Source organism: Herpailurus yagouaroundi, unplaced genomic scaffold (assembly GCF_014898765.1).
Source record: "Herpailurus yagouaroundi ecotype Mexico unplaced genomic scaffold, PumYag 159, whole genome shotgun sequence".
Taxonomy (NCBI): domain Eukaryota; kingdom Metazoa; phylum Chordata; class Mammalia; order Carnivora; family Felidae; genus Herpailurus; species Herpailurus yagouaroundi.
Window position 1 is genome coordinate 72,383,263 of NW_024412400.1, and position 15,176 is coordinate 72,398,438.

Consider the following 15,176-nt stretch of genomic DNA (forward strand, 5'->3'; position numbering starts at 1 on the left):
TTCCAAGGTTTTCCATCTTTAGCATAAAAATTGAAGAGTAAGCCTGTTCATGAGCTTCAATTTGTTTTATTCTGTACTAAACAAGTTGATTTAAAAAATCCATCAACGAATGCACCATCACTCAGTAATTGTTTTTCAGAAACTACTCCCATAGTTCACAAAAATTAATGCGTCAGTTTTGGCATATTTAAAGTTTAAAAATAGAAGCTGAGACTCTAGGGAAATGATCATTGGACAAACTTTGTCTGGAAGAAAACTACTTCCATAAACTGTTTAGTGTTTTTCTACCACAAGAATTCATTAATTATTCACAAATTATACAAATGAGATAATTTTGTTGGAAAAAAGTGATGAATGAATGTTTTTTTCTATTCAGAACATCCCGCACAAAGCCGAGATGGTACATTCTCTCACCATTTCTGTAATAAGTCACTTATTCATATATTTCAAGAATGAGATCATTTGGCCAAAAAAAAATACTATGGTGAGGAATAAATAACAATTGTGTTGAATGATCATTTGTGTATGCATGTGTTTTCCCCAGATCACAAGATAGGAAGGAAGTGGTACTCACTATGATTGGGGGTAGACCATGTGAAAAATTAATGACTTAAAATGGAAATGACAGAATTGTAGAGTTGTTTTGGAGAAAGGGAAGGAAGCAGTGGAGCATTAAAAAAAAAAGCAGTTTTGCAAGAACTGCGTTTCTGTCAAAGCTTATATATGCAGTGTCAGAATAAGAGACACATTCCAGAGGCAGGGATCAGAGAATGGGGCTGAGCAGAAAGGAAAGGCCTCTCTATGGTGAAGCCTGGACGGGAGAGAAATAAATGCACAACCACAGAAATGACAAGGTCGGGGCCATGGCAGATCACAGACATCTGGGTCCAAAGTCAGAAGGGGAAGAAGAGACAGTTACACTCTTAACTCTCTCTGCTGTTTAAATATCAAAATAAGAAAAAAAAAATTATTTGTATGGTGTGTCTGCTCCTTTATCTTTATTTATCAGATTTTGAATGTGTAATGTAAATATGAGTATAAATATTTCCACCCACACCTGGCTTTCAAAACCCTTATGGCAACAGCCACCGATCTGACCAGTAATCAGTGAGTTCACCTGCAGGGTGAAACACTGGCAGCGCATCTCAAAATGGATGGACTGGGACACTCCATGTCCCAGTCCCCCGTGTGCGGACACGGCCCACAATGCGCACAGCCAACGGAGAAGGAGATGATAAACTGATCCAGGTGGAGAAGACCTGAGATGAACTGTAGAAACTGCCTGCTTCAGCATGGAGGAAGCATTTTGCTAATCTTGTTAGGGGGGTCTGAGGAGATACAAATTCCACTTTTAAAATCCTTAATACCTGAATCCTGATATATACTGGGAAGTTGTCACAAAGTTGTGAGATCCCCTTTATGAAGTAGGAAGCATCTCATGTAAACATTCTTTCATAAAAATCTACCAGAACAAATTTCATAGATTAAGCTGTGCACTTGAAATGCACACTTCTTTCAAGTGATTTTTCTGACTTGGTTGGTATATTTAGCTGACCAGCATGAGGGAATATAGAAGAAAGGATAAGCAGCTTAATTTAGAAAGGCAGTTACAAGGATAGATGAATGAACCCAAGACTAGAGGCTGCAGACCTGATATAAAATAACCTGGTGACACAGTCAAGCTATCTCCCTACTCTTAAACTCATTTAACTTATTTTGATGGAACTAGAATAATATAATTAAATTTCTTAGCAGCAGCACCCTTTCATTGAACAAAGCCTGTCTGCACACCCAGTGGCTGACTCGCTCTCTAAGGGATGGTGCCACATCACAGACAGCCCTCCCCACCAATTCACAATCCAGAATGGGCCCCGCAGAGCACAGTTTGAAAGCTTCAGGATTAGATTATCTAAAGTTCCTAACAGCTCTGATGTCTACGGTTCTCATGTTGGTCAGATGAATCTACTTAAAACAGCAACAAAAACAACCACCCAAAAACCAAAACAAAACCGGAAACAGCCAGTAAAAGCACAACAAATCTTCCACAGTGAAAGGTTGAATGGTTTCTCTTCAAGTTGCATTCCAATTGGCTGAGTCTGCTTTTAAGTATTACCATCTCTAGCTGTTATTTTCATATATCACATCATTTTTACACCCAGCATGTCAGCTCATGTCATTTCAATTTTGCTTTATTTTCTCACTGACTAAACATGCTGCCAGCACCTTTCTCTCCATTCGATTAAAAAGAAAAAAAATGGGCTATTTGAAAATTACTTAACATCTATATTTTTCCAACTGGAAAGTCCAGGTTTTTCTCATGTTGTATGTAATGAACATAGACTGTATATTAATACTTTAAAATAAAGATCTGTGATGCATACATATTTGTTGAACTTGAGGTGGCAATTCATGATCTCTCGTGGTGGTTATAGTTTTTAACCAAGCCCTGTTATTTTCATTACTGTCTGGAAAATTGGGGAAGATGGACTGGTAGAGGAAAGCTGATGCTTGCTATCCAACAATGTTGGTAACTTGTGTACGCACTGAGATGCTAGGCTGCCAAGAGGTGGCCAAAGACCTGAATAGGAGGAAATATCGGCAATGCCTTCTGCTTATAATATCTGACCTTCTCATTTTATCAGATGAGTATTCTTTTACATTTTAGGTTAAATGGTTCAGTTCCCTTTTGGGTTTTTGAACTTCTTGGAAGACTTAAAACCATCTGACAATTATACTTTAATGTTCATTATTTTCATCAAATCAACAACTAGGTTAAGTTAGTTTTCAAGGTGGAGGGTATAAAGCAGGAGAGAAATAAGAAGGGGAGAGCAGAGGCCCACCCAGGCCCATGTCAGCATCCTACTCTCCTTTGATTTTAGAATCTCATGAGTAGAACAGGTCACAAATTGGAACCCCAGGGTTGTATATAGACTCAGACTGCTTTGCTTGACTACACATTGTTGTAACAACTTTAAATTGACTTTAAACATTTAAAAAGCAGCAAATTGCTTCTCTTGAAAAATTAGTATATGTGGTGACTCTGAGCCAATTTCCAACAAGATGGCAATTAGCTGGATCTGGTAGGTGCTGCCGCCTCTAGAGGGGCCAGCTTGTGAGGCTTTCTCCCTCACTCCCTATTTTCCTTATACACAATCTATTCTCCTCATTTCTGTACCTAGTGGATCCAAGAAGGATGTATCTAAGACCCCAGAATAGACTTGGTTATTTAGAATTATTATAACTCAGTCCTGAAGAAATCCAAGGGAACTGTACAGCCAATAAAAATCTAAGAGTTTTACCATCACCACCCCCCTGATTCCTGTACCTTCCATTTATAAAGTACTCATTATGCCATGCATTTTGCTAGGCATTTACATACAGCAACTTATTAATCCTCCCAACTATTTTATGAAATAGATAGTATTTTCCTCATTTTATAGACAGCAGGCTGAAGCTCATAGAGGCTGGTTAATTTTCCCATAATAAAACTATTATGTGACCATACCCTGTTTTCATTCAGATTTAATTCAGATTCCTGACTGTGAAAGCCCTGTTCCTACCACTGTGTAACAACTTTGTCATATATTCACAATGTCCAAAGCTTGTGGGGACAGAGGAGCCAGCACTAGAGTACCTGATGGCACCTTACAGAAAGCATGCAGAACACTTGTGAAGCAGTGGGAATAAGCAAAGCAAAAATGTTGCAATGCAACAACCAACCTGATGTTCAGGGAAGCATGAGCTGCTGGTGGAAAGAACATGAAAGAAAGGCTGCAGTGGCCCTGGATTCTAGGCTTGGTTCTGACCAAAAGAGGATGAACTGAATGCAAGGTTCTCCAGAGGGATATCCCCATTTGAATCTCACAACAGACATCTGAGCCAGATGGTGTTATTCCACGTTAGAGATAAAGAAATAGAAACCCAGAGAACTTAAATTGCTCACTCTAGTGTCTTCTGCTTAGTTAGTAGCAATGTCGAGACTAAGAGCTAGAATGATGGTCTCCTACTTCAGGTTTCTCTTGCTTGTCTCTGTGCCACTGTATAAAGAGTGGCCATCTACATCTTCTGGGCTTCTACCTTCAGATCTCAGTAACATGTCAGAAGACTCTGAAATTAAGATATTAGGTCTACCCTTTTTGTTTTTCTTAGAGTCAGAGGTGATGCTTAGGGGAATTGGTACACTGAATTGAAATGCATGAAGTTAAACAAACAAAAATAAACTCCCCATTGTGAGTTTGTAAGGAAAACATAAAATAAAATGTTTTGCATTACTATGCTTCCCCCCACTCCACCCTTGCCAAATTACCAGTAACTCAGAACGATTTTTCTGTTTCTTGACAAAAATAGGAAATATTCAGGAATAAAACGCAGGGTGATCATGCCTTTATTCCAGTAATTTTTCTACTTAACCTAGTGGAAAACTTTTCCCCTTTCTTGTACAATATTTATGATGATAAATAGCTTTGCAGACAAGATGGCACTGATTGGACTACAGTAGTGAATCTTTGTTTACTACAATGTTGATTTCAGATAGACAGCAAATTTGAATAGCTTCAGTCTCTCTCATCACAAATACGTATGCCGTATTTTCATTGAACCATTTCTCATCTATCAGTCTTTCCTAAGGAAAGCACTAATGAATCTGTCTGCTCTGAGAGTAATGAGGGCAACCACAACTGCAGAATGTGCTTTGTCCTTTCAGTGTCTCAGAGCGTCCTGCTTCAGAATCTCCAGGCTGACCAGATGGTCTCTTTTCTGCAACTCTAGAGGGGTTTCTGTTCTTGGTGACCAATACTGATCCCCAAGAAGGTATTCCAGGCCAGTTTTACACATGATACCAAGAAACATGGTCTCACACTTTAAAAATCTCCTCAGAAGTAATAGGATCTGAATTATATTTAAGTTAAGCTGCCATATTGTAATGGCAAAGAAAGCACTGGCCAGATGGTGCTGAGTACAAGGCAGTGACACATATCATCCCCATCCCTTTAGCATTTATGAATCCAAGACTCGTGTCAGCTGCTTAGATGGTGATACGACCACACTATCTGTTAACACCAGAGGGAAGTTGGGTACCCTTTCTCGTTCATTGGTTTTTCTCATTCTCTCATTTTTATTTCATGATGGCTTGTATTCTCTTCTTTAGGATTCATTCCCACAATGACCACTAGGATAGAATTGCAATCCTATCCAAATGCTTCCATGTTACTGAAAATACAAGGGGGTGGCTATACTTTGTTTCTTCTTTTTCTTTAGAGAAAAATCACAGAAATTCTAGTTTCCATTGCTTTCTGCTCAGGCTTCTCCTATAAATTTAAAAGGACACTCTCAGAAAGGTTTTGGGCCAAGAAAAGTATGTTTTGTCTCTCTCCATGGTGCTCTCATGCCTCCTCTCTGAGGAAGTTTTGTAGGGAAGGGAAGAGTAACAGAATGTCAACAACCTTTAGCTCTACTTCTGTATACACTTACTCTGAAAAGCATTTCTCTCCTAACAAATCCATAGGGGCCAAGAGGGAAGTAAACAGTTAAGCAGTGTTTATGGAAAAGATTATCCCTGTGAGGGTGCAATAAATAAACACTGGCCAATTATGATACTTCCTAGTATATTTATATAATTAAAACACTGGAACAAAATAGTTTCTTAAGACCCACCTATGGGATGACAGTAATGGGTAACTGTAGAGAGCTACATGGAGTGACAGAAAGAGTATTGGACTGTCAGGAGGGAGGGCTGGCTTCCAGTGTTCTCTATGTACCTAATCAGGACTCAGGGCAACTTGATTCACCTTTCTAGATCTCAATATTCTGCTAAATTGGGGTTGTGGGGTACTAGGGACTGAGTGCTTGTATCCCTCCCCACAAATTCATATGTTGAAGCCCAATGTGACTATATTTGGAGATAGGGCCTACAAGAAGTGAAGGTTAAATGAGTCCATAAGGGTAGGGCCCTAATAAGAGGAAGAGACTCCAGAGCTCTTTCTCCTTGCCATATGAAAACACAGAAAGCACAGTGAGAATGCAGCTATCTATAAGCCAGGAAGAGGGCTTTTACCAGAAACTGGCCATACCAGCACCTTGATCTTGGACTTCCCAGCCTCCAGAACTGTGAGAAATAAATGTCTATTGTTTAAGCCATCTAGTCTATGATAATTCATGTGGCAGGTGAAGCAGACTGATATAGTGGTAATGACTAGTTAATTAAAATGGCATAACGATTTACAGTTTATAAAGCATTTTAATAGATTTTATCTTCTCAGAGAAACTCTAAGAGATGGTAAGAGCAGAATAATATTTGACAAATAAATAAATACCTCAAACTGATTCAAGCTCACAAGGCTATTGAGTGGAATTTAGTCATACTACAAACCTGGGTCTTAAAAGCACCTTTGAGTATAAATGGCTGTGGTTTTCTTGTTTTCAGCATCATTATGTTGGATGTCTATGAATTCTAGTCTTTAGGTATCCAGGTAATGCTCAGTTGAAGAGTGTAGAATTTATTACAAGTCCTTATATAACTATTTTTTCCCTTTAGAACTACAATAATTGTTTCCTTTGGTCCAGCAGTTCTCAAAGTGTAGTCTGGGACCAGCAGTGGGAGCTAAGGATATAGAAATGCAAATTCTTGGCCCTACCTCTTACCTACAGAATCAGAAACTCTGGGGATGCCCGCACCTCCTCCACCCCCCCTCCCCCACGCCAAAACCTCCAACAAGCCTTCCAGGGGATTCTGAGGCTGCTAAGATTTGAGAACCACTGCTCTGACCTCTGTACAATTGTTCCTCTTGTAACTGGCTGATATTTGACATTTCCCCACCTTACTGCACTGAAGGCTATGCAGCTGCAACTCTGAGTCCTATAACCAACTGGATCCATGACATACTGTTAAAACCATTCTTTAAATATTTGAGCCTGTGAGTGTATCCTTCATATAATCATAAATTCTATACTTTTGTGTTACCTTTTGTTAGGTCCTTTAAGTTAACTTGGAAATTGAAAACATTTTAGAAGAAAAGTCATCTTGGTCCAGCATGTCATAAACCTTGAACGAAGGTGGCTCTATTCTAATTAAAAATAGCAATTTAAAATAGAATGAATTTATTATTTATTCAAAGTAGATAATGTTTTTGATCCCTTACTCAAGGTACTTGACCATCTACTCCCTCATTCCCATCCCTAAAATCTCAAAAGGAAATTAATATGTACATGAAACCTATTCCTAAACAAGATCTACAAGATCAATCAAGAAAGAATATTTTAAGAATAATAAAAATGATCCAAAATATACATTTAAAATTTATCTTTTAATATTTATTCTAGAAAGCCAAATATATAATTTATTAATTATATATTTATTAATAATTACATGTAATAATTTAATAATTATATTATTGATTATATAAATAATGCAATACACATATATTTATGTCAAATGTCTGGGGTTTAGAACCATTAAGATTTTAATTGAATATGCTTCCTTCGATTGCTTTCCTATGCTTGAAGTTTGAAAACTCTAGGGATTTCTAGTGGAAAATATGGACTCCAATGCCAGTCTCATACATTTATATTTAAATGACTATATATGTGTGTATATATGTGTGATTACATATGGCACCTGTTACTTTAGGACATTAGCACTAGTCTAAGAATTCTCTAGAACATTTTCATATGTATTTCAAATAAATTTTTCTAATAAAATCTCACAAAGAGAAAAGAACAATATTGCCTTTTAAGAATAAAACCTTACACATTTCCAAAATCACTTTTTCTCATGTAAAAATAAGAGAAATCACCTTTTACCCCCTTGAATGGAGGCAGTCAGGGAGAACAAAATCCACACACTCTGTGCTATTTCTGTTATTAATTTGCTTATATAAGCAAAATTGTGAAATTTTTGTGGAAGTACAAGTCTTGCAAATCACACGACTGATAAAATGGCATATAGCTTGCACAGCATTTGTAGAGCGACAGCTTCTGAATGACAGATTTAATGAGATTAGTAGACTTCTGCCCAGCACAGCACTCCAACTATTTTATTTATCTTCTCTAGATTTTCTTTTGGCAGTTATATGAAGATTGACTAACAAAAATATCTACCATGTTTGTAAAATGTTATAGGAAGAATAAATTGAGCATAAAGATTCCTCCCCAATATAGTATCTATGAGATGAAGCAATATTAAACAAATGTGTTTTACACACATACACAATTTTAATGTTGATCTCTTAAGCACAGAAAGAATTTTTGGTGGTATTATAAAGACTAATTAGAGTGTTTTCCTAAATGTTTTGCTTTGAGTTATCAACATTGTCATTATTTCAACCTAGGATTTGCTCACAACATCACCACCAAGTAAACCTTCCCAAAAAGGAAGGACTAGTCTTACTGCCAACAGCAAACATGAAAGCCAACTCATATTCATAATTACTCGCCTTTTAAAACGTGTTTTGACATGAATGACTCAGCAGAGCTGGGTCACTGCCAACTGGTTCCAACTGGTGCAATGCCACTGGAAGAAACATGATAACTACAGAGGCAAACAATGACTGAGCAAATCAAATCCTCCCTTATTTGATCCAGGTATAAAATAGCATTATTTTCTGAAACAGAAGCAAAGTTGGTTCCCTTAACAGTTAATAAAATGCGTTTAGGGACAACTTCATACATGTTGTGAAAGGTACCATGAGAAAAAAAGAACAATGACTCTCTTGGGCTTTCCACTCCAGAGATCTCAACGTATACATTTATGGTTTTCCGAATCCCAAAATTTAGTTAAAACAAACAAAAAAAAGTTTAAGGCAAAGAAAAAAAAAGGAAGGAAGGAAGGAAGGAAGGAAGGAAGGAAGGAAGGAAGAAAGGAAGAAAGAAAGAAAAGCAGACTTTGAGGGTAGGATGATACTAACAAAGTACAAAAAACATTTAACATTAACATTATAAAAACATTATAAACATTTGACTTATACATGATCAAGGAAGAAATAAAAAAATAACTTACTTTTCATTTTAATTGAGAAATGGATAGGTATGTGTGTTCTCATAATATACTCAATTGTATTTCATTAGTTCATCTGCCAGTCCTTCAATGAGAATGTCAGTCTAGGAATAGGATTTGTGGGAGATGGAGATTGTGTGCTCCGAGTAATTAATCTGGCATAATTAAAATGATAGCCAATAGCCCAGCAGAGCACTCGAGCTCCAGCCACACTTATCCTATTAACTAACCTGACAATTTGGCACTAAGTAGAAATACATGGCCAAAGTCCTCACCGACCTGTGCTCCTTGTCCCCCAATTTACTCAAAAGCAGGAGAGTAAAGATAAGGCAAGAAACATTAATTTGAAGGTAGTCTGAGTGAACCCTGTAAGATCAACATATTCTGCACTTCTGGGAGATGCTTTTTTTTTGGTGAGTTTTCTCCCAGAAGACCATTTCAACTACTTCAATTATTCCAGACCTAAGAAGTAGGTCTCTAGCTCAACGGCTCCTGATTGCTCTCTTCTGGTGGTCATTTTTCTTTTTTTTCAGAAATATACACAATGGCTCCTTTAATGCAGTTGTCATGATGCAAAACAAACTGCACAATTAGGAAACTGTCCAAATGCAACTTGCCTTCCTGTAACTTGCTGACTGCTTTCTTTCTAACCTTTTCATCTACGCAGACTCCTTTGAATTATTTCTCAGTCTCCACCTGAGCTTACATCACCCTCAGAATTAGGGCCACTTACACATTAAATAGATGTGCAGTTATCTTGTCTCCTCAATAATTAACAGAGATATTAAGGGCCAATGCCAATTCAGTGGTTAGTTGGAAACCTTCCATTACCTGGTATGTCATTGTTTATGGTCTATTAAGCAGCTTTCATTCCACCTTATGGGCCCATATAAAATCCAAGCTAGATGTTTTTCAAATCACAGGCAGTATTAAAGAATATTAAGTAGCTTTTTCTTTTTATTAAAAAAAAGATCTCTATATTTATTGCAGATATTCTGATAAAGTAAACTGGGCAATGTATATGTTTTCAACTTCCCAGTATTTTTGGTCTTTTACCCCCCTTCCCTTAAAGCATATTCATTGTTTCGCACTAATGTTAGCTTTCTCACTTTCAAAATAACGCACTTTCTGATTCTTGTTTAATTTTTTTTCTCCAACCAAATTATCATTGCTGTATTGATTCATTTTTCCCTGGGTCATGTAATTTTCTAAAAGTCCTCTTATCTTGTTCTATTTTTCATTGTCTTTATATATAGAACATGCATGTTGACATCATGTAGAAGTCAGTGGATCAGAGGGATCATAGTGGGAGGCTTAGCTGCTCTCAAAATCTATCTTGTTAAGCGGGCCTCAGCTGGACAGGCTAATACAGCCACCAGGGCAGGACCGAACACTCAAAGGGCCTCAGTTGTCAAAGATCTACAGTGCAACAGTAGAAAATGTATGTAAGCATTCACTTACCTGCTTTTGATCAACAATTATTTCGAGGTCTTCATCACTGCTTAGTTTTCCATATCCTTTTTCTTTACTTTTCTTGTGAAAGAATAATTTTAAATGATCATTTAGTTTCTTTCCATTAATAATGTTAATTTCCACTTAATACTTTTTAAATACTTTACTTAGCCTTGTTCACTTGTCAAAATGCATCATTTTTTATATCAATCTCTCGTGGACAACAGCAAATGTTTTCATTGTCAAACTTCAGGCTTATAATTACTCATCAAGTATTTCTGCCTAGCCTCTCCCATCCAAACTACACTTTTAATCTTTTTCTGAATATTGTTGTTTTTTCAATTTTGTAGTTTCAAAACAGATTCTTTAGTAATTTGAGATAGATCAACAATTCCTTTAAGAGTCCCAGCACATTTTTATTAAAGACTGAAACTGCATTTAGTAATTGCACTATGCTTAAGACTTCAAGGATTAAATGTTTTATTTTAATCCCTTTTATATTTGTAAGAATAAGATAAGCACTATACAACTCAGATAACGAACCTACAGATTTTCTACATTTGCTTACAAATCTGATGAAAACTAACACTGGAAAAAATAACTCAGAAATAATTTTTAAAAGATATGTAAGATAGTTTTCAAAATTATGTAGTTTGAAAAGTTGGAAGAATATAGACCATTTTTTAAAAATGCACTTTATTGGCATTTTGTCTTCCCTTCCCCCACCCAGGTCCAACCCCCAACTATCTTCCCCAAAGCAAAAGTTGTAAAGTTAGAAAATGTCACAGATCATTTTAACCATTTTACTGTTGTGCTATAGGAGAAAGATAATACATCTGAGTCTTTTTTTTTTCTTCTTTCTCCCAGTGCACTTGTTGATAGGAATACTAGAAAAGGAAGATTGCTTCTTCATAATTTCAGAAATCATAGTACCTCTGTAGAGGACCAGTAAGAAAAGGAAAATAAAATTCACTACATAGTTAGCTGTAGTTCAAGGTTAATATTTTTTAAAGAATCTTTTCTTTGTCTTCTGTATTAACTTCATCTGTATTTCTGTATTAACTGCATCAACCAGAATTAAGGGAACTAAAAATATTTGTTTGCATCTATTGTGCCGTATTAGGATCCCCATCTCATTGAGTGAAGAACTATATCCTTCAGTGAACATGACGTAAATCTTCTTTATACCGTGGGATATAATTCTTGTCTATTTTTTCCCCTTCCTCCCCAATAAACATACTTCTTATTTTCGTGGGTTTTTCTGTAATAAAGAGATTTCTGAATCTTCAAGTATTAGGATGCATAAATAAAATCTAAATTCTCATTCATATATTAATGAATTTAGCCACTTAGAACAGAACAGATGGCCACAGTATTTCTCTCTATTATTCTTCTGCTCATTTGAGGTTCCATTTCAGGATTGATGGAAAACAAAAAGAACAGGTTTGGTTTCAGTCAAGCTGACTTCCTTCCTATCACTTTTGTTTTTGTATCCTTTTAGTCTACTGGTTGCCATAAGATATTGTCCAGAGACCTAATACAAAACATTTAGAAATGCCTTTCCGAATATTGATCTATATACGTACCAAGTAGCTCATTTGCATGACCCGATTTCTGGACAAAAGGACATTAAGTAGAGTTGGAATGTGGGTCCTTCCATCCATTTCACTGTCAGGCATCCCAGAATTCTTTGCACCAGCGGCAGTGGTGTCATTGCCAGAACTTGCTGACCAAAGAACCACAGATCTTCCCCAGCAACAGTATTTATAATGTATGACAATAATCAAAGTATCCCTGAATCATTGTCTTGACTTTGTAAACATTGTGAAATTTTTGGCTAGCACAAAAAGTCATTGAAACTAAAATCTCTTCTTTTCTAACTAAATTTTATCCGAGCACTTGTAGGTTTCCTGACTGCTGTTCTACTTTTAATGCTCCTTAAAACACCCCATCTATTATTACTTATATACATTTTTATATTTCATCGTACGTATATAGACTATTCAGCCTCCTTGTCATAAAAGCTCTCAATTTTCCCTTTTTAATGCCCCCCAATCTCAGACTTCCTTGTGATTAACAAATCACTGCTCACTGATATAACAATGTCAGCATTCACCAAACATAATTCAAGATTGCAATTCCACCACTACCAAATTCCACCTTTCCAATTTAATCCCAACTTCCTTACTGATTTAGGAATATATTTTCCTGGAAAGAGGCTAGGTCAGGGAAGGAGATTATATCCACAACTATTCTAAGTAGAAGCTGGCATTTTCCAAGAGTGGGAGGAGGCATTTAGAGCTCTGATTTTGCATTTAAGCCCCTACTCTCCAAACAGCACACAACTGTATACAGAGTCAGAAGCCTTACAGTTTTACTCTAGAGTTAAGCAATATTTTCTACTTCACCCCATAACCCCAGGGGGATTAATCCTTTTCTAAACCATAATGGTTATTCGCTCACTTACTGCTTATTTCTAGTGCGAGCATAATCCTCTTTCAAGCACTCAGCTTCCCACTTTGACTGCTTAGCTCAGCCAGCCCAGGCAGAGATCTTCAGCTCTCCTCCCTCCTCCCAGCCAGGAATCCCTGTCTTCTATCTATGCACTTTTTTCAAGCACAAAAAGCAACTCCAAAGCTTCTGCGTGGTCTTTCACATTAGCCAAAGGACTGAACTAGAAGGAGAAAGAAAGCTAACCTCTCTACTGTCCTGCGTGAGGAGGCAGGGCTTCTGTGGGAGGAGAAGCCAGAGGGTAGTCACTTCCTGTGCCCCTCCCACCTCTTCTGGCAGACACTGGAGCTGAGGATTTCAACTGAGGCAATAAGGTCAGGCCCTCTCCACCACAACCTTAGCATGCTGCCTGCTGATGGTAGATTCTGTGCACTGCTCATCTATGAGCAGCTGAGAAGGGAGTGTCAGTGCTGTGGAGCTAAAATGGTGCGGACTTTGAGGCCGGAGAAGTGAGGAAAGAGAGAAAGAAAATAGTCATTTGCCGAGGATGCCTCACTCCTTATAACTCCTTTGACATTGGCTAAGTGTCCAATGTAGCCCTCCCATCTTCCCCACACCATTCTGAATCCTTCCTGAGTAACTGCAAGAACTGCCTAGTTTTTTGTTAGTGCTGATAACTTTGTTAATACCATTGAATCAGAGCTATAGTTTTCTTAAGAATTTGAGTCTAACTGGTAAACTTTCCTTTCTGCAGACATTCCACCATCTCTCTTTAACCTTATCTACCTCCTGCTTCCCACCTTTCAGTCTCTCATCCACAAAAGTAGAACAGAAATGTAGGTTTACTCACTTGAATTAGATAAACTATAAAACTTGGAAACTGTATAGAAAAACAATACATGCCCACAGATATAGGATGCATTATATAAGAACATTGTTCAAGTAGTAACAAAAAAGCAAAATAACAAAAAACCAAAACAAAACAACAAAATCTGGTGGGATAGAGACTTGAAAAATGAAACTTTCATTGTTCATTTTAGAATAGGAGTTTATTAAAAAAAAGTAAGAGTTTTAACCGAAAGACATCTGTCGAATTAAAAGGATTCTTCATACTTATTAGTGATGGAATACAGGAAGGAAATTTTCAAAAGGAAAAGAAACACATTAATTAGTTAATTGTGCAAATTAGCCTCAATTGCAATTTTTGCCTGACTACAGAATAATAATGTAAATAAATGTAAAGGTTAAAGATTACATAGAAAAATGCAAACTGGTGCAGCCGCTTGGGAAAACAGTATGGAGATTCCTCAAAAAGTTAAAAATAGAACTACCCTACAATCCAACAACTGCATTATTGAACTACTAGGTATCTACTCAAAGGATACAAAAATACTTATTTCAAGGGATACATGCACGCCAATGCTTATAGCAGCATTATCAACAATAGCCAAATTACGGAAAGAGCCCAAATGTCCATTGACTGATGACTGGATAAAGATGTGGTATATATATGTGTGTGTGTGTATATATATACATATATATATACATATATATATATATATATGTATACACACACACACACACACACACACACACACACACACATTTCCATTATATATAATGGAAAATTACTCAGCCATCAAAAAGAATGAAATCTTGCCAATTGCAATGATGTGAATGGAGCTAGAGAGTATTATGCTAAATGAAATAAATCAGAGAAAGACAAATACCATATGATTTCACTTATATGTGGAATTTAAAAAGCAAAACAAATGAGCATAGGGGAAAAAAAGAGAGACAGGCAAACCAAAAAACACTCTTAACAATAGAGAACAAACTGATGGTTACTAGAGGGGAGGTGGGTGGGAGGATGGGTTAAATGGGTGAGGGGATGAAGGAGTGCACTTGTGATGAGCACCAGGTGATGTATGGAAGTGCTGAATCACTAAACTGTACACTTGAAACTAACATTACACTGTATGTTAACTAACTGGAATTTAAACAAAAACTTTAAAAAGTTACATGTAAATATTTTAAAAATATTTTTTACTGTTATTTATTTAATGACAAATAGTAGACCTGAATTTAGTAAAACAAATGTTGCATGAAGAATATATAATATAGACAAAAGCAACAAAGATCCCCCTACTCTCTTTTTTTTATGGTTGTCAGTATTCAATTCTTATCTTCCTATTATCCCTATCTTCTATCCTTTCTTCTCCACCACCTTCTTCCCACAGCTAGCAAAATTGTTGCTTTCCTTGTTCTAAAAGATGACTTCCTC

The 15,176-nt window shown here is 36.7% G+C and overlaps 1 protein-coding gene across 10 annotated transcripts in view; it reads right to left on the bottom strand.

The window, feature by feature from the left end:
* The window catches only part of PEX5L (peroxisomal biogenesis factor 5 like), a 228,479-nt gene that overhangs the window by 156,593 nt on the left and 56,710 nt on the right, over nucleotides 1–15,176 (bottom strand). For 5 of the 10 annotated variants that reach the window (XM_040480845.1, XM_040480838.1, XM_040480842.1 and 2 more), the window contains exons 1-2: nucleotides 12,028–12,902; nucleotides 10,451–10,522 (exon numbers count right to left, since the gene is read on the bottom strand). The exons of 2 other annotated variants lie outside the window; for them this stretch is intronic. In XM_040480845.1, coding sequence (XP_040336779.1) covers nucleotides 10,451–10,522; nucleotides 12,028–12,120 — 165 coding nt within the window. In that variant the 5' untranslated portion in view covers nucleotides 12,121–12,902. 3 more of the 10 variants (XM_040480841.1, XM_040480837.1, XM_040480843.1) reach the window with 2 other exon arrangements.